The 19,844-nt window shown below is 49.4% G+C and overlaps 1 protein-coding gene across 1 annotated transcript in view; it reads left to right on the top strand.

Moving 5' to 3' along the window:
- Positions 1 to 17,993, top strand: part of ONECUT3 (one cut homeobox 3) — a 55,174-nt gene extending 37,181 nt beyond the window's left edge. The window contains exon 2 of the mRNA XM_082206513.1: positions 14,887 to 17,993. Within this exon, the coding sequence (XP_082062639.1) occupies positions 14,887 to 15,179 (293 nt within the window). The 3' untranslated portion in view covers positions 15,180 to 17,993. The remainder of the gene's footprint in view (positions 1 to 14,886) is intronic.
- Positions 17,994 to 19,844: the final 1,851 nt, after the last annotated feature.

The following is a 19,844-nucleotide window of genomic DNA, read 5'->3' as shown; positions in this document are numbered from 1 at the left end:
ATTACAGTATAATCTTTCTTGGGGGTGGGTTATTCTTCATCATGCAGTACATCATTAATCTGCAGAACTCACTCCCACAGGGGGCAGAGATAAGCCATTCATCACCCTTAAAGGCAAAGGGAGCCCTGACCATTAGGTCCAGCCGTGGCCGACTCTGGGGTTGCGGTGCTCATCTCGCTTTATTGGCAGAGGGAGCCGGCATGCTGCTTCCGGGTCATGTGGCCAGCAGGATTAAGCCACTTCTGGTGAACCAGAGCAGCGCACGGAAACGGCGTTTACCTTCCCGCCGGAGTGGTACCTATTTATCTACTTGCACTTTGACGTGCTTCCGAACTGCTAGGTTGGCAGGAGCAGGGACCGAGCAACGGGAGCTCACCCCGTCATTGCGGGGATTCGAACCACCGACCTTCTGATCAGCAAGTCCTAGGCTCTGTGGTTTAACCCACAGCGCCACCCGCATCACCTTTACTGTGATGTAAATAACCCATGAAGGTTGGTGGGAGGCGGGAGAGGAGAGAGGACTCCCTGGGAAATCTGTTTCGAATCTCCTGCGTGGGCACGACACTTGGAACTGCATGCCAGAGAGTGATTCTTCTGATCTGCCCATCTCAGGTTCCGCTGGCAAGCAGCCCAGTGGCGCTGCTGACATCTCTCCAGCCCCATCAAAAAACCCCGACTTGGAGTAACAAGCAATCAATTCCCCTGTTAAGCTGTCGAAATATTTAACAGATATTACGGCTAATGGGCGCGGGGAGGGGGAGAGAGAGAGAGGGAGGAACCTCAAGCAAAGGGAGAGGGATGATGCAAAGAGGTCTTCGTAGTGAAAAGGCAAAGAAGGAGGCTCTCCTTTAGAAACGTGAACATGGCCTACGCTTCCCGCCTGCCCCAATGTCCCCTCCAGAAGCACTCCCTCCTTGTGACCATCTCTGGTCAGAAGCTGTTTGTGGCGAAGAGGCAAAATAGCGTCTGGGAGCCTGTGATCGTCTGAATTTGACCTTCCTGCTTCTGTTACTCTGTGACTTTGGGAGTGGGGGACTCAAGGAGAGTTGGGGTGCAGGAACAAAGCACCTTTTATGTACCCATGTTTTGATACTGGGTCACAAGAAGGCTGGAGGCTCCTTGGACACGTTGTAAGGTAAAGGTAAAGGGACCCCTGACCATTAGATCCAGCCGCGAACGACTCTGGGGTTGCGGCGCTCATCTTGCTTTATTGGCCGAGGGAGCCGGCGTACAGCTTCTGGGTCATGTGGCCAGCAGGACTAAGCCGCTTCTGGCGAACCAGAGCAGCGCACGGAAACGCCGTTTACCTTCCCGCCGGAGTGGTACCTATTTATCTACTTGCACTTTGACGTGCTTTCGAACTGCTAGGTTGGCAGGAGCAGGGACCGAGCAACGGGAGCTCACTCCGTCATTGCGGGGATTCGAACCGCCGACCTTCTGATCGGCAAGCCCTAGGCTCTGTGGTTTAACCCACAGCGCCACCCGCGTTGTACATTCTGCTTAAAGGCTTCGTGCCATATAGCTCCATATAGCTGTGGGCGTGATGGTGGTATGTGAAATAAAGTTCTTTGAAAAGAGGAAAGAAGAAAAAGAAAAAAAAGAAGGGAGAGCGCTGAGGTCAAGGCCTTGGTAAGCCAGGGCCTGGCTGGAGCGATGGGGTGGGGATTGGCACCAAGGGGGGCAAAGAGCTTGCCTAAAAGGCTCTGTCACTCACAGGAAGAACAGGCCATGCGTGTGTGAGAGCGGCGCCCAATTATTCTCTCTCCTCTCTCCTTCCTTGGAGGTTTCTAAGCAGAGGTTGGATGGACACCTGTCAGGGATGCTTCAGCTGAGATGCCTTGCCTCGGCCCATTATACCTGAAGGAGTGTCTCCACCCCCATCATCCAGCCCGGACACCGGGGTCCAGCTCCGAGGGCCTTCTGGCGGTTCCCTCATTGCGAGAAGCGAGGTTACAGGGAACCAGACACAGGGCCTTCTCGGTGGTGGCGCCCGCCCTGTGGAACGCCCTCCCATCAGATGTCAAAGAGATAAACAACTACCTGACATTCAGAAGACATCTTAAGGCAGCCCTGTTCAGGGAAGTTTTCAATGTGTGACATTTTTGTGTATTTTTGGTCTCTGTGGAAGCCACCCAGAGTGGCTGGGGAAACCCAGCAAGATGGGCGGGGTATAAATAATAAATTATTATTATTATTATTGCATTGCTATGGGGGGTTGGGCTAGGGGGGGGTCCCTTCCAATTCTACGATTCTATGGTTCTATGGTAGGCAAATTAAGGCCTGGGGGCCGGATGCAGCCCAATTGCCTTCTCAAGAATGTGTCCTTTTATTTAAAATGCAACTTGGGTTATTTGTGGGGCATAGGAATTCATTCATTTCCCCCTTCCTTCAAAATATAGTCCGGCCCCCACAAGGTCTGAGGGACAGGGGACCGGCCCCCTGCTGAAAAAGTTTGCTGACCCCTCTATTAGAACCTCTCTGTCTTATCTGTATTGAACTTCAGTTCGGGCAAGAAGGCTGGGGAACCACCTGCTACTAGAACATGGGAAGGCAAACTAAGGCCCGGGGGCTGGATCCGGCCCAACTGCCTTATCAATCCGGCTCACGGACAGTCCAGGAATCAGCATGTTTTTACATGAGTAGAATGTGTGCTTTTATTTCAAAGGCATCTCTGGGTTATTTGTGGGGCCTGCCTGGTGTTTTAAATGGGTAGAATGAGTGGGTGCCACCACCAAGAAGGCCCTCTGCCCGGTTCCCTGTAACCTCGCTTCTCGCAGGGAGGGAACCGCCAGAAGGCCCTCAGAGATGGACCCAGGTGGAGACGCTCCTTCAGGGATACTGGGCCTTTGAGGCCGTTTAGGGCTTTCAAGGTCAGCACCAACTCTTTAAATTGTGTTTGGAAAGGTCCTGGGAGCCAATGTAGGTATTTAAGGGTTCGTAATGAGTTCTGGTGGACAGCATCTTAAAAAACAGAGGCATCACCTTGCCAACAATGGTCTGTATAGTTAAAGCTCTGGTTTTCCCAGTCGTGATGTATGGAAGTGAGAGCTGGACCATGAAGAAGGCTGATCACCAAAGAATGGATGCTTTTGAATTCTGTTGCTGGAGGAGACTCTTGAGAGTCCCACGGACTGCAAGAAGATCCAACCTCTCCATTCGGAAGGAAATCAGCCCTGAGTGCTCACTGGAAGGACAGATCCTGAAGCTGAGGCTCCAAGACTTTGGCCACCTCATGAGAAGAGAAGACTCCCTGGAAAAGACCCTGATGTTGGGAAAGATGGAGGGCACAAGGAGAAGGGGACGACGGAGGACGAGATGGTGGGACAATGTCCTCGAAGCTACCAGCAGGAGTTTGACCAAACTGCGGGAGGCAGTGGAAGACAGGAGGGCCTGGCATGCTCTGGTCCAGGGGGTCACCAAGAGGCGGACACCACTAAACGACTAAACAACAACAACAATGAGTTCTGCACCTCTTTTTTCTGCAAAAACAGCACTGCACGCAACCATACAAACAATAACAAAGGCACTGCAAGCAGTATGTTCAGTACACACACAAACACCCCAGATGGAAGGGGTGTAGATTAACCAAGAGTTTGCACAGCCCAACGAGAACGAAGAGCGATTCATGTCGTCATCAAGGCATTCTGGCCCCAACCTCTTTTGTTCTTAAAGCTGCTTCTGGGGGTTTCAATAAAATTGACAGGTTCAGGGGAATCAATGGTCTATCCAGGGTTCTCCGTCGTCCCACCCCCTTTCTCCGCCCACCAGAGTGCCCAGAGAAATTGGGATGGCAGCAGTTGGTGAGCGGGGGTGGGGTGGAGAAGCGATGTTTGGAGGGAGAGCAGGAGGAGTCCTACAGCTGCAGCGAGGCTGCTTGTGGGAAGAGAAATTTGATTGGAAATCTATCAGCTCCTTCTTGTGATTTATGGGTTCTTTGCCAGCAGAAGCAGCCCCAGATGGGGGTCATTTTTTAAAGGGCAATGCCAGGAAGTTTTCCAGCTCGCAAGCGCTGCACGATCCGTCCATTTGATACAAGAAAGGAGCGTTCTTTCCTTCTCTCTCTGTCTCTATCTCTCTGCACCCCACGACAATCAAATCCTGGTAGGCTCTTGACTCCTGTAATGTGCTTTTCGTGGGGCTGCCCTTTGCAGCTGGTCCGGAAGTTGCAATCAGATTGAGGTTGAATCCTGACAAGACAGAAGTACTGTTTTGGGGGGACAGGGGGAGGGTGGGTGTGGGGGACTCCCTGGTCTTGAATAGGGCAACTGTGCCCCCAAAGGACCAGGTGCGCAGCCTGGGAGTCATTTTGGACTCAGAGCTGTCCATGGAGGTGCAGGTCAATTTTGTGTCCAGGGCAGCTCCATCTGGTACAAAGGATGAGACCCTCCCTGCCCGCAAACTGTCTGGCCAGAGTGGTGCATGCTCTGGTTATCTCCTGCTTGGACTACTGCAATGCGCTCTACGTGGGGCTACCTTGGAAGGTGACCCGGAAACTGCAACTAATCCAGAATGTGGCAGCTAGACTGGGGACTGGGAACGGCCACTGAGACCACATAACACCGGTCCTGAAAGACCTACATTGGCTCTCAGGATGTTTCCAAGCACAATTCAAAGTGTTGGTGATGACCTTGAAAGCCCTCAACTGCCTAGTAGGCCTGAAGGAGCGTCTCCACCCCGGACACCTGGGTCCATCTCCAGAGGGCCTTCTGGCAGTTTCCTCCCTGCGAGAAGCGAGGTTGCAGGGAACCTGGCAGAGGGCCTTCTCGGTGGTGGCGCCCTCCCTGTGGAACCCCCTCCCGTCAAATGTCAAGGAAATAAACAACTACCTGACTTTTAGAAGACATCTGAAGGCAGCCCTGTTTAGGGAGGTTTTTTAATATTTGATGTTTTATGGTGTCTTTAATATTCTGTTGGGAGCTGCCCAGAGTGGCTGGGGAAACCCAACCTGATGGGCGGGGTATAAATAATAAATTATTATTATTATAGCTGTGCAATTCTATGATTCTGTGAGTAAAACCTAGTTGATTGCCCGTACTTTGTTGTTTTTAATAGTAGGCGGGTGTGTGATCTATCCCTGAAAATTGGGGACTGTTATTCCTGGTGGTTCTTTCCAACTTCTTTCCGTTTAGAGAGCCTCTTCTGCGTCTCGATCTATCCTTCTCCTTGCGTCTCTCCTCCTCCTCCTCCTCCTCACACCAGGTACAAATTGAGCTGTCACTTGGTTTCTCCAGGTACCCTCTGGCACCGTCGCAGACTCTCTCCTGCCAGGTTGCGTTACTGTGGCAGTTTATTAGGAGCAATTGGCTCCCGTCGCATTAGCTGGGGCTGGTTCAGAAGAAGAGATTGAGAGTGAAAGGAGGCGAGGGAGGGAAAGGAGAACGGCGAGAGTGAAGAAAAGAACGAGACACTGCAGAGAGCTGTCAGGAGTAAGCATGGACCAGTGGTACCGAATAAGACCCTGATGTTGGGAAAGATGGAGGGCAGAAGGAGAAGGGGACAACAGAGGACGAGATGGTGGGACAGTGTTCTCGAAGCTACCAGCATGAGTTTGACCAAACTGCGGGAGGCAGTGGAGGACAGGAGGGCCTGGCATGCTCTGGTCCAGGGGGTCACGAAGAGTCGGACACAACTAAACGACTAAACATCAACAATGGTACCGAATAGTATGGGAAACAGCCTTACTGAGAAAATTAACCAATAAACTGAAACTGACACAGGGCAAATAGTATTATTAACAGAATATTAAAAACACGATAAAACATCAAACATTTAAAAACTTCCCTAACCAGGGCTGCCTTCAGATGTCTTCTAAAAGTCAGGTAGTTGTTTATTTCCTTGACATCTGATGGTAGGGTGCCACCACCGAGAAGGCCCTGCGCCTGGTTCCCTGTAACCTCACTTCTCACAGCGAGGGAACCACCAGAAGGCCCTCTGGAGGAGGACCCCGGTGTCCGGGCTGGACGATGGGGGTGGAGGCACTCCTTCAGATATACTGGACCGAGGCCGTTTAAGGCTTTAAAGGTCAGCACCAACGCTTTGAATTGTGCTCGGTAATTTATGGACCTAACAGGTATCTAAAGCCATTTGCACACAACAAATAGGAGCCTACAAAACACTATCACTATATGTAGGTTTTATTTTATTTGTTTGTTATCTTATATTTTGGAAATGTACATCCAGGTTATTTTCCTTTATTTTGGGGGAGTCCCTCCAAGAGAGTGGGGCCCTAAGCTATGGCTTGTTTAGCTTATTTGTAAATCCAGCACTAGGTATCATACAAAATGCATCGTGCGGAATGATACTCAGCCATGTGAATATTGTGCCAAACTTGTCTACAGAAGTCCTTCCTTCCTTCCTTCCTTCCTTCCTTCCTTCCTTCCTTCCTTCCTTCCTCCTTCCTTCCTTCCTTTTTCTCCTTCCTTCCTTCCTTCCTTCCTTCCTTCCTTCCTTCCTTCCTTCCTTCCTTCCTTTTTCTTCCTTCCTTCCTTCCTTTTTCTTCCTGTCTTCTTCCTTCCTTTCTTCCTCCCTCCCTCCCTCCCTCCCTTCCTTCCTTTTTCTTCCTGTCTTCTTCCTTCCTTCCTTCCTTCCTTCCTCCCTCCCTCCCTCCCTCCCTTCCTTCCTTCCTCCTTCCTTCCTTTTTCTTCCTGCCTTCTTCCTCCCTCCCGCCCTCCTTCCTTCCTTCCTTCCTTTTTCTTCCTGCCTTCTTCCTTCCTTCCTTCCTTCCTCCCTCCCTCCTTCCCTCCCTCCTTCCTTCCTTTTTCTTCCTGTCTCCTTCCTTCCTTCCTTCCTTCCTTCCTCCCTCCCTCCCTCCCTCCCTCCCTCCCTTCCTCCCTCCCTCCCTCCCTCCCTCCCTTCCTTCCTTCCTTCCTTCCTTCCTTCCTCTTTCTTTCCCTTCCTTCCTCTTTCTTTCCCTCCCTCCCTCCCTCCCTCCCTCCCTTCCTTCCTCCTTCCTTTTTCTTCCTGCCTTCTTCCTTCCTTCCTTCCTTCCTTCCTTCCTTCCTTCCTTCCTCCTTCCTTCCTCCCTCCCTCCCTCCCTCCCCTTTCCTTAGACGACTAAGTTATCCCACCCCAGCCCACCCCAAAAAAAGAGAGAGGCGAAAATAGATTCCACAGCAAAGCTCAGAAGCCTTTTGTATTGTCTTACATCCTAATTTGCACAGTTCAGAGGAAGATTTAATTTGCGTCGCTGCAGACAGTCTGCTTGGGAGAGCGCGGGGGCTCAGGGCATGCCGGCTGCATCCCAATCACAAAGAGCTCCCACTTCTCTAAGGGAACCAATCCTGAAATCATGGCTTGCAGGTCTGTCTAACCCAGTACCCTGTCTCTGACAGAGGATGGTAAAAGGAAGTAGAGTTGAAGGAACAGAACCCAGGTATTCTATCACCTATCTATCCCGCAGTAGCATAACCGCCAACATTTCTCTGATGAAAATAGGGACATCCTATTCAATAATAATAATAATTTTTATTATTATTTATACCCCGTCCATCTGACTGGGTTGCCCCAGCCATTCTGTGTGGCTTCCAACTTATAAAAAAATGTAATAAAACATCAAACATTTTAATACTTCCCTCTACAGATGTCTTCTAAACAGTTACCTATCTCCTTGGCTCAAGGGTTGCATAACTCCATCCCCTCCAACGTTTCTCCTGTGAAAATAGGGACGTCCTATTCCATCCCCTCCAACGTTTCTCCCCTGAAAAGAGGGACGTCCTATTCCATCCCCTCCAATATTTCTCCCCTGAAAATAGGGACGTCCTCTTCCATCCCCTCCAACGTTTCTCCCCTGAAAATAGGGACGTCCTATTCCATCCCCTCCAACGTTTCTCCCCTGAAAATAGGGACGTCCTATTCCATCCCCTCCAACGTTTCTCCCCTGAAAATAGGGACGTCCTCTTCCATCCCCTCCAACGTTTCTCCCCTGAAAATAGGGACGTCCTATTCCATCCCCTCCAACGTTTCTCCCCTGAAAATAGGGACGTCCTATTCCATCCCCTCCAACGTTTCTCCCATGAAAATAGGGACGTCCTCTTCCATCCCCTCCAACGTTTCTCCCCTGAAAATAGGGACGTCCTATTCCATCCCCTCCAACGTTTCTCCCCTGAAAAGAGGGACGTCCTCTTCCATCCCCTCCAACGTTTCTCCCCTGAAAAGAGGGACGTCCTCTTCCATCCCCTCCAACGTTTCTCCCCTGAAAAGAGGGACGTCCTCTTCCATCCCCTCCAACGTTTCTCCCCTGAAAATAGGGACGTCCTATTCCATCCCCTCCAACGTTTCTCCCCTGAAAAGAGGGACGTCCTCTTCCATCCCCTCCAACGTTTCTCCCCTGAAAAGAGGGACGTCCTATTCCATCCCCTCCAACGTTTCTCCCCTGAAAAGAGGGACGTCCTCTTCCATCCCCTCCAACGTTTCTCCCCTGAAAAGAGGGACGTCCTGTTCCATCCCCTCCAACGTTTCTCCCCTGAAAAGAGGGACGTCCTCTTCCATCCCCTCCAACGTTTCTCCCCTGAAAAGAGGGACGTCCTATTCCATCCCCTCCAACGTTTCTCCCCTGAAAATAGGGGCGTCCTATTCCATCCCCTCCAACGTTTCTCCCCTGAAAAGAGGGACGTCCTCTTCCATCCCCTCCAACGTTTCTCCCCTGAGAAGAGGGGCGCCCTATTCCATCCCTTCCAATATTTCTCCCGTGATGCACTCGTGTAGCAAAAAATAAGAATTCTTAGGGTGGAAGGAAAAAATAATCTGTGCATTTGCCACACTCCCAATGGCCCTGAGAAATTGTTACTCACACCTCCTCTGTTTTCCCAATTTTTTTTATGGCTGGTGGATTTTGAGAGGTCAGTTTGTGAATAGCTCTAGGTGAAAGAGCCTAGTTTGCAGACGAAGCCATAGTTCCACCTGGTGGCCAGCAGAATACATTGCAACAGAATGCTTTCAGTTGAGATGGGCTTACAGGAATCTCTCTTGAGCTTGCTGATCAGCAGGTCAGCGGTTCGAATCCCCGCGACGGGGTAAGCTCCCGTTGCTCTGCCCCAGCTCCAGCCAACCTAGCAGTTCGAAAGCAGGCCAGCGCAAGTAGATAAATAGGTACCACAGCTGCGGGAAGGTAAACAGTGTTTCTGTGCGCTCTGGTTTCCGTCATGTGCCAGACGTGGTTTAGTTCTGCTGGCCACATGACCCAGAAAGCTGCCTGTGGACAAACGTCTTCTCCCTCGGCCTGAAAGCGAGATGAGCGCCGCAACCCCAGAGTCGCCTTTGACTGGACTTAACCGTCCAGGGGTCCTTTTTACGTCAGAGCATCTTCTAGCTGTGATTCCTGCATTTCAGGGTCTAAATGACCCTGGGGTGTGTGTGTGTGTGTGTGTGTGTGTGTGTGTCTCTTCCAAGTCTACAGCTCTACGATTCTATGACCGGGCCTCAGTCTCACAGTCATTCATCCGCCACGCACACCCATCGCTTGCAGGAGTCTTCGCCCTAGCGCAAAAACCACTGTGTTGTTGCTGTCAACACACGGAACAAAAAACACCCCCTCTTGTTAACAAACAACCAGAGCCAGCCCACCTCGTATCGCCAACCTTTTGTCGTTTGCCTAAATTGCCGGCGCTTGAGTAATAGCCATGCAATTGCATGCATGTGTGTGTGTCTGTGTGCTGGGAAGAAAACTGCAGGCTGCGTTGCAAACGGGGCTGAGGATAAAAAGATGCATTTAGGGGTACAATGGGGAAACTGGTGCTGGGTCTCTCAGCACCTTCGCCCTGCAGGGAGGCATCAGGTATATTTAGTCACCGAAATCCTGAGAGGAGCTCCCACAGGGAGAGACAATCGCCGCCTATCAATGGCAGGCCCCCTCCATTCCCCCATTACAAACCCCCTTCTTTTTAGAAGCAATTCTTCTCCTCTCCGCTCCCCCTTTACTTTTCTTCTTTCTCTTCTTCGCCCGGAGACTTGCAGAAGAAAGAACGGAGGGAGATGGAGGACAGCAGACCGTTGCTTTGTGCAAGGCAGGTTTCTGGAGAGTAGAGGGAGGTTGGCTTCGCGGTGGAGCCTGCTTGTTGCACGCAGACGGTGTCAGAGTCAGTCCCCGGCTGGAGAGTCACTGCCAGTTGTGGGAATGTTCAGGGTGGCCGGAGTGGATATATTGTTTATTAATATCCTTCCAAACTTGTGCTAGCAAGTTCCTTTATGTAGCAGAGTTACACCCCCTTTTTTTACATGCACAGCAGAGAGCTGGTTGCAGGCTCGTGTGAGCCTCTCACTATGATACAATTCAATCTGTCTCAGATTGAATTGTATGTTCCTGGTAAAAAGGGTAAAGGGACCCCTGAACATTAGGTCCAGTCGCGGCCGACTCTGGGGTTGCGGCGCTCATCTCGCTTTACTGGCCGAGGGAGCCGGCGTACAGCTTCCGGGTCATGTGGCCAGCAGGACTAAGCCACTTCTGGCGAAACAGAGCAGCGCACGGAAATGCCATTTACCTTCCCGCCGGAGCGGTACCTATTTATCTACTTGCACTTCAACGTGCTTTCGAACTGCTAGGTGGGCAGGAGCAGAGAGAAAGAGAGGATAGAGATAGATAGATGATAGATAGATAGATAGATAGATAGATAGATGATATATATATAGATAGATAGATAGATAGATAGATAGATAGATAGATAGATAATAGATGATAGATAGATAGATATAGATAGATAGATAGATAGATAGATAGATAGATAGATGATAGATAGATAGATAGATAGATAGATAGATAGATAGATAGATAGATGATAGATGATAGATAGATAGATGATAGAGATAGATTAGATAGATAGATAAATAGATAGATAGATAGATAGATAGATAGATGATAGATAGATAGATAGATAGATAGATGATAGAGATAGCGATAGAGATAGAGATAGAGATAGAGATAGAGATAGATAGCTATAGACTTAGCCAACTAAGTCCTATTTGCAGCAGCAGACCCACTGAAATGACTGGGCCCAGGGTCACCATTGTTTTCAATCAGTCTACTCTAAGTAGAATTGCATGCAGCTGGAGCTGTAAGCGAAGCTTCACCGTGTTATTTAATCCTACCTTTTGCCGAAGAGGGAAGACCCCGGCGAGTCTGTGGAGCAAAGGAACGTAGTGGCCTTCAACACAAATGCCCCCTGGAGCCCGTGAACGGCTAGACCAAAGGCTGCCTAGACCGTCATACACAAAGAATGAGAAATATGAACAGAGGCTTTGGTGGTGCTCTTGTGTATAGATCCGACTACAGCAGCTATTGATTCCTGCTCTGCTGAGCTGTAATTATATTGAATTGCAAAGGGACATGTTAAGCCGCTTCTTGGAGGGGGAGAGAGAGAGATCACACCTCAACCCCACTCCAAAAGGAAGGGAATAATTTATTTGAGATTTACTGGTATATGTGCTTAAGATGAGAGATGCTGGGATTCACTCTGTCCAGAGAGTAACCCCATGAAGAAGGGTGGTGGTTTCGTCAGCTGTAAAAGGGGACGCGCTCGGCACATGTTCAGAAGGTTCGCCTGGTGCCTTCATTACATACCGTATTTTTCGCTCTATAAGACGCACCAGACCACAAAACGCACCTAGTTTTTGGAGGAGGAAAACAAGAAAAAAAAATATTCTGAATCTCAGAAGTGCAGCGAAAGCAGCGATCCCTCTTGCTGTTCTGGCTTCTGGGATAGCTGCGCAGCCTGCATTCGCTCCATAAGACGCACACACATTTCCCCTTACTTTTTAGGAAGGAGAGTCTTATAGAGCAAAAAATACGGTATATTTTAGGTGCCGGGCGAAAATGTTACTCTTCCTCCAGGCTAATCAATATTCCTACATCCTTTTAAATATGTCTGTGCAAAGGGGGTGGGTTTGTTATATTACTTGTGCTTTAGCATGTATTTTATTCCGTGAAATGCCCTGAGATCTTTCAATGAAGGATGGTATATTAATTCAATAAATACTAAAATAAAGAGGCCGAAATGGTTTGACTGGGCTAGGTCTTGATTCTGGCACCTAGGCGTGGCTAAAGCATGAAACGGGCTCTTGAGCACAGGTAGTGGCAAAAATTTAAAGTGCAGGGCCTCCTCACGACAGGCCCCCGGATCCACACCCCCATAGCCACATACTCCTTGTTCCCCAGGAGCACCCATAGCTGAGTGGCAGAACACAGGCTTTGCATGCAGAATGTTCTAAGTCTGATCTTCGGCATGATCCGTAAGAAACATCTCAGGAAGCATACATCTCGGAGGGCTGGCATCTCCTGTTCTGGCCCCATGGTGAAGCTCCTGCAGCAAGACAAGTTGGGCGTTTCAGGACCACGGAGAGCTCCAAGTGAGCCGCTTGCTCCTGGGGCAGAACCACGGAGAGCTCAAAGGCAACAAGGAGTGCAGTGGTACCTCAGGTTAAGTACCAATGCATACACGGAAAATGACCAAATCGATTTTGTCTGTTGGGAGTTGATGGGAAAGCTGCTGGAGGGGGGGGGAGGTTGTGGACTGGGGAGAAGGGATGAAGGAATTGGTGGCGGGTGGTCTGCCTGTCGCAAATGCTTTGACCCAACTTCTAATTTTGCGAATCCTGTTTTTTTTTCCCCTCCTCCCTTTCCTTTTTTAAGCTTTCTGAAATTTTCGTGTGTGTGTGTGTTTTTTTCAATTAAAAAATGACTTTTAAATAATGAGTAAATATTACCTGTTGATGTGCCAAAAAGGTTTATATCTTTTATTTGTTTTCCTTGCAAGCATCTGATGGTCATAGGGTAGGTTTTTTAATTCCTCTGCTGGGGGTTTTTGGATGGAGAAACACCCAAAGCTTCGCCCAATCTTTAAAAAATAAAAAAAGGAAGAGAGAGAGAGAGAGAGAGTCGCCCAACCTTAAAAAAAAAAAGGAAGAGAGAGAGGGAGAGAGAGAGAGAAATACTAATAATTAAAATTCATACTAATTCTAATAACTAATGATGTTTGGAGACATTAGACGCATCAGCACTACACACCAGAAAGGTCTGAGAACCAAGTCATAAGGAACGGTTGAGGGAGGTGGGTACATTTAGCCTGGCAAAGATTTGATAGCCGTCTTCCAATACAGTGGTACCTCGGGTTAAGTACTTAATTCGTTCCGGAGGTCCGTTCTTAACCTGAAACTGTTCTTAACCTGAAGCACCACTTTAGCTAATGGGGCCTCCTGCTGCTGCCGGAGCACGATTTCTGTTCTCATCCTGAAGCAAAGTTCTTAACCCGAGGTACTATTTCTGGGTTAGCGGAGTCCGTAACCTGAAGCGAGGTACCACTCTATCTGAAGGGAGAGACTTGGAAGACAGAGCAAGCTCGTTTTCTGCTGCCCCAGGGGGGTAGGAGCCCAACCAATGGGTTCAAATGATAAGCAAGGATATTCCAGCTAAACATTAGGAATGGACTCTCTAGGAAGATGGACTCTCCATCCTTGGAGGTCTTAAGACAGAGCTTGGTTGGTCATCTGTCAGGGAATCTTTAGATGTGGTTCCTGCTTTGCAGGGGGGTTGGAATCGATAACCCTTGAAGCACTATATAATATCACTTTAGCAGCCATAGCCTCCTCCTCCTCCAGTGAATCCTGGGAGCGGTAGTTTGTTTAAGGGTGCTGAGAGTTTATCAAGAACCGCCTCCTATCCCCCTTACAGAACTACAATTTCCAGAGATCTCTGAGAAGAGGGATGGATTGTTAAACGGTACGGGCTTCTGAGCAAGGGGTTTGATAACCGTTCAGAGGTTGGCGCCTAGTCCTAGAATCCTAGAATCCTAGAGTTGGAAGAGACCACAAGGGCCATCGAGTCCAACCCCCGCCAAGCAGGAAACGCCATCAGAGCACTCCTGACATATGGTTGTCAAGCCTCTGCTTAAAGACCTCCAAAGGAGGAGACTCCACCACACTCCTGGGCAGCAAATTCCACTGTCAAACAGCTCTTACTGTCAGGAAGTTCTTCCTAACGTTTAGGTGGAATCTTCTTTCTTGTAGTTTGGATCCATTGCTCCGTGTCCACTTCTCTGGAGCAGCAGAAAACAACCTTTCTCCCTCCTCTATGTGACATCCTTTTATATATTTGAACATGGCTATCCTATCACCCCTTAACCTCCTCTTCTCCAGGCTAAACATGCCCAGCTCCCTTAGCCGTTCCTCATAAGGCATCGTTTCCAGGCCTTTGACCATTTTGGTTGCCCTCCTCTGGACACGTTCCAGTTGGTCAGTGTCCTTCTTGAATTGTGGTGCCCAGAGTGCCCAATTGTGGTGTCCTTCTTGAATTGTGGTCCTCCGTTTGCAAAAGAAGCAGGAGGTTTTGTCCAAATGTAAGATTTGCACCATCTGTAGGCAAGGGTGCAGAAGTGGGGGAAACTGGGCGAATCTTCTTTCCTAAAAAAAAAAGGAATACAGAACACAGATACACTGGAACCTCGGTTTTCAGATGTAACCCATACCAAACGACCGTCCGGCTTCTGAAACGTTCAAAAACCGAAGCAGCTTCGATTCCGGAAGTGTTTGCTGACGGAAAACTCAAAACGGGAGCGGCGTGTCACGTTCGGCTTCAGAAAAGCGTTCGGAAACCGGGTTTTCGGCGTCCGAAAGCCGAAGTGTTTGACTTCCGAGACGTTCGGAAACCGAGGTTCCGCTGTAGCCTTAATGAAGGACCACAGAAGTACCAATTAATGGGGTGGGGTCTCTTGCCAGGGGAAAGGTCAGAGCAGATTTGTTGTCCTCTGTATGGGGGAGGGTCCCCCGAAAAGTTGGAAGAAGCCTTGTTCTGCATCTTGTTTGATGGCTGTGTTCTTTTTGTCTCCTCCTCCTCCTCCTCCTCCTCCTCCTCCCCCTCCCTCCTTCCCGGCCCCTTCCTCCTCCTCCTCCGACGACATATAGCATGCAAACGTAAAGAGCAGGAGCAGCAGAAGGACCGGAACCTACAGCCGAAGAAGCAGCGCCTCGTCTTCACGGACCTCCAGCGCCGCACCCTGATCGCCATCTTCAAGGAGAACAAGCGGCCTTCCAAGGAGATGCAGATGACCATCTCTCAGCAGCTGGGCCTGGAACTCAACACCGTTAGCAACTTCTTCATGAACGCTCGCCGGAGGTGCATGAACCGTTGGCAGGAAGACCCGGGCGCCAACCCCGGCGTTCCCTCTTCATCTACAAGCACTTTTTCCAAAGCATGATCTCTTCCTCCTCCTTCTTCTCACCCTCTCCCTACATCTCCCCCCTCCTGTCCAACACCACACAGCAGCCAAAAAACTCATCACCTTCTCCATGCTGGCTTTCCTTCTCCTCGCCGCCATGCGCACGCCTTGAGCAACCAGCCACTCATCCCTCAAGCACAGCCATCCACACCAGGTGCAATTGGAATGCTGCTAGAGCTCTGGGAGCATCCATGTGTCTTAGATGCACAACTGCCATGCGTCTTAGATGCACGAGAGCCCTTGCCCCCGGCCGCCATCTAAAAACTGGTGCCTGATTTGCAGAGAGTTACTTGCTTGGCGCCATCTCACAAGCAGCCCCCAAAATCTTTGGCTTAGGTGAGAGACGCCACTTGCCCCACAAACAAACAAACAAACAGCCCAGAGGGTGTTGTGCCATTCTGATGGCTGGGCAAGGGGATTAAGGGGCTGGTTTAATTGCAGACGTTTTCAAGGAAGTCTGTTTTGAAGTCCCCGTTATGGGGGAGGCGAAAGCCATATCGCTGAGGGGCGGTGGGTGCCTTGGCCAAAACTGAGTGTGCGCTGGATGCCTTAAACACAGGCCAGCACTGGGCAATTGTTGGGAGGGCAAGTAACCATGTAACCATGTCAAACTGGTACACCTTCCTTCTGCCCTTTCCCTGTCCCTGGGTTTCAACCCCTAGACCATTCACCTTTCAGTAGTAAAGCATCCGCTTTGCATGCAAAAAATAAATAAATACCAGGCATCTGCAGGTATGGCTAGGGAAAATTCCCAGCCTGAAATCCCTGGAGAGCTGCTGCCAGTCAGTGTATACAGTGCTGAGTGAAATGGACCTATGGTCTGTCTCAGTATTAGGTAGCTTTCTATTTTCCTACCATGGCTACCTTGGCACCAGCAATGGTCTTGCATTCTAGGACACAGCTGAGCCCCCAAGTTTCCAGACCCCTGCCCCCACAGCTCCATTTCAAACGAGGGTCATTGTTGCGAAGCTGATAACAGCCCTTTTGGATGCGGGGCAGGGAAAAGGCAAGCGACCGTGCCGCGTGGGAACGGTTTGCAATTCGTTTGGGGACAAGCTGTTGCATCCTAGGCAATGGCGAGTGGAATCAATGGCGGCTTGCATGAATAGTGTTTATGGGGTGTTTCTCAGTTTGCAAACCAAAAATGCGTAAGGGGGCTGAGAAGTTTTTTAAAATAATAATAAAACCAGTAATGAGCATGGCATTCGTAGGACCAACAAGGGGAAAGCATGGAGAACCATATTTGCAAACATCACCAAAACATTACCATGCTGTCCTCACGCACATTTGTTCCCCATTCACCTGCTCAACACCTTTCCTTGCATCCCATCGTCTACGCAGCTCATGAACAGAAGGCGTTACTCTCCAAACCAACCCCTCCATGAATATACACCCTAAAACTAATGGTCAACTGCACAACAACATGATTCACGTCTACCAAAAAGAAAAAAAAAGAGCAACCAAAAAGTGTAGGAGAATCAGCCGAAGAGAAGACTTCTTGTTCTATCAATGGTTCCTCCCAAAGGAATTCCAAGCCAAAGTATGGAAAGGAAGAGGGAGAGTCGCGACTCACATGAAAAAATACCCCCTTCCTCCCCCCTGGAATCAGTCGTGCAGGGGGGTCTAAAGCTAAGTTGCACTGTGTCACCTCGAGAGAGAGAAAATATAAGCGGGTCACGAAGCACATTTTAGGTACATAATTCGGGTATTTAAAAAGAGAGAGAGAGAAACGAAAAGCTTTAACGAAACCAAAGGAAAGGAGAGGACAGGATTTCCGTTCTTTTTTCCGGACGCTGGGCCACCGTCTCGCCTTCTGTCTTGACCTTGGTTTCATTCCAGAAGACAGCCCCAGATTGGACCGATTCTGTCCATCTCCTCGCAGAGTACCCAGAAGGCCCCCACCTCCTTTATCCTGCTGTCAACAGAGAGAGGTGGGGAATGAGAATTGACCGATATGATAAGAACTGGACTGGTGGACGAAGGCCCCAATTGTGAATCTGCTTGCAGAACAGAGATAGAGATATATTTAAGTACGGATTGACGTTGCGGGTGGCGAGAAATGCAAACTTCCTTCTCAACCACCCCCTGTCCCCATTCCACTCCTCTGCTCCTGGAAAAAGAAAAACTCTACAACAAGCTCAAAAAAATATATAAATGGATCTCTGGCAACGTATGAAATATAACTGACTATTTGAGTGTGTGCATGGGTGAATGTGTGCCAATTAACAGCCTGCCTTAAAAAAAAATAATTACAAGATAGATACACCACTATTCTCTTCCTCATTTCTGGAAGGACCATTGTCCTCAACAGGGGCCGGCACCACGAATCACGAGCGACTTGCAAAGGTGAAATAAAACGAGACAATGGCGGGGTCAAAAGAGGATGAGGGACGCTTTCGCGAGCCAAGCCTCCCAAACGTTTGAACCCAAAGGGCCGAAGAGGAGACGACGTCGAGAAAGCCCAGGGGGGCAAGAGAATCTCACCCTCGCCACCTCCCCAGTAAACGTGGGGTTTCTTTGTGTGTCTGTGCGTCCGTGTGTCTGTGTGTCTTCTTGTTTTTGATTTTTAATGGGACAATACCAAATTGATGCGGGTACAAATAGCACGGTCTGTGTGGAGGTCTTTTTCCCCCCTGTTCACTTTACGTTGAAGGCGAAGTGTTGAATCCACGGTTAGGCGACTTCTGGAACGACGAGGAAGAGAAGAAGGAAAGCCACGCCATCGGATAATATTATTTGATTCGAAAGGAGGATGAACTTTGAAAAGAAAAGAGAGAAGAAACTTTAACCAGAAACCCACCCACCCACCCCCAAGATTATGCCCTGATCTATTGAGCGGGTGTGACCATCAGGGTGTCAGAAGGGGAGAGATGATTGAACCAACCCAAACAGACGATGGAAGGAGGGGAATGTAGCAAATGCTGAGCTGTGTTTTGCCAAAGGAAAAAGAGAGGGTGCGAAAGGGAAGGGAAGCAAATATATATATATTTCTCTCTCCGCCCAGTGTCCACCCGCCTCTCCAAGCGCCCCCAATTCCCCCCCATCCTGTCTTGTCTTTGTCATGACGTGTCGACGCTAACGGACGATGGAGGGCGAAGACAGTGGATTTCCGTACCTGATTTTGTGGAGTATTTAAAGGGCTGAGAAGCCACGCCAGAAAATAAAAGAAGAAAGGTAATAGACGGGGGGCTGACCTTGGCTAAAAAATAAATAAAGAGAGCACCCCAAGGACAAGGAAGCTGTCGACGAGCGACTGGCCCCCCGAGCGTGAGAAAAAAAAAGACGTTTGTAGTGAGACCCAAAAAAATATAGGCTACCTCACTTGAGTTTTCGAGTTTTTCGTGATTTGAGAATCACACCTGATACCAAAGATTTGTTCCCCTTGCCTGGTTTGTGGTGGAATCTAAACACCCCCACCCCCAACCTTCCTTATCCTCGTTCCCATGCTACCGCCATAACCGTTCCTAGATGGTTATGTCACCCACCATGACCCATAGATGTTGTAGCCAACCTTCTTCCTTCCCAAGACCCCCATACCTTGCTCTTTCCATTGCTCCCCCCAGAGAGAAAGACAGACAGACAGAGACAAAGAGAGAGAGAGGAGAGAGAGAGAGAACATGATCTTTAGAGTGATAGAGTGCCTTTTCCTGTACCAAAGGTGGTAGACCACGTTTCTTTGTCCTATAAACTCACACAGTAACTTACCTCAGTTCTCTTAATCGGACGGATCCCGGCTACTCTCGTTTGCTTTTGGGTGATGGGGCACAAGCCCAGTCTACCCCTTGCTCCCTCCTTGTCCCTCCCTTCTCGCCCAACCACCAAAGAGACTTATTCTTCCTCCCCAACTTGAGTGCCTGCGAATGCGCACAAGAACCAAAATGTGCTTAGTGGGCTCTTAACGTTCATGGATATTAATGTTCTGGAACTTTGTCTGTACCAATGAATCGGGTGAGAAGAGACTCCATAACTCACTGGCAGAGAACATGATCAGCTTGTAGGTCCGGTCCCAAACATCTCCGATTTGAAGCGTACCTCACACAGCCAGTGAGGAGGAAATCGTCTCTCTGTCACGTTCTGTGGGACCCTGGAGAGCCTTGTGGGGTCTCCCACCTGCCAATCGCCTGGTTCAAGGTGCTTTGAAGCTCCAAAGTTTGGGTCTTCAAAGCACCTTGGAAGTTGGCGAATGAGCAGGAGCTGAAACCTGTTCGCTGTTGCCAGTGCGCAGTTGTTGTCCAGGGCTCTCCAGATGTTCTTATGAATAACAGAGAGAGAAAGAGAGACAGAACAGCTGTTCCCTGTATGCCCTGCCCATGTGTTTCCTGAAGGAATCTTGATTGGTTACCAAGAGAACAGGTGGCTGGACCTGATGGGAATTTGGCTTCACCCAGCAGGTCTCGTTTGAGGTTCTCCAGAACCTATCTCCACCTGAGAAGGAAATTGACGTTTTTTCTCGCATTATCATCACCTTCCGTGGGTTGCAGGTGCCAGACCCCCCAGAACACAAGCGACCGACCCACCTTCTCTCCCAAGACCCCTCTTTCCCAAGCTAAATCACACCCCCTCCATCTTTTGACCCAACACCCAAATAGCCTTGTTGATACCAAAGAAATTCTCCGCTCAGGAGGAAAAAATAACAACCCTTTG

The sequence above is a fragment of the Podarcis vaucheri genome, assembly GCF_965113315.1.
Source record: "Podarcis vaucheri genome assembly, chromosome: 18".
NCBI classification, from domain to species: Eukaryota; Metazoa; Chordata; class Lepidosauria; order Squamata; family Lacertidae; genus Podarcis; species Podarcis vaucheri.
Note: the sequence above shows the minus strand (reverse complement) of the source record. Positions and strands in the feature narration are given on the sequence as shown.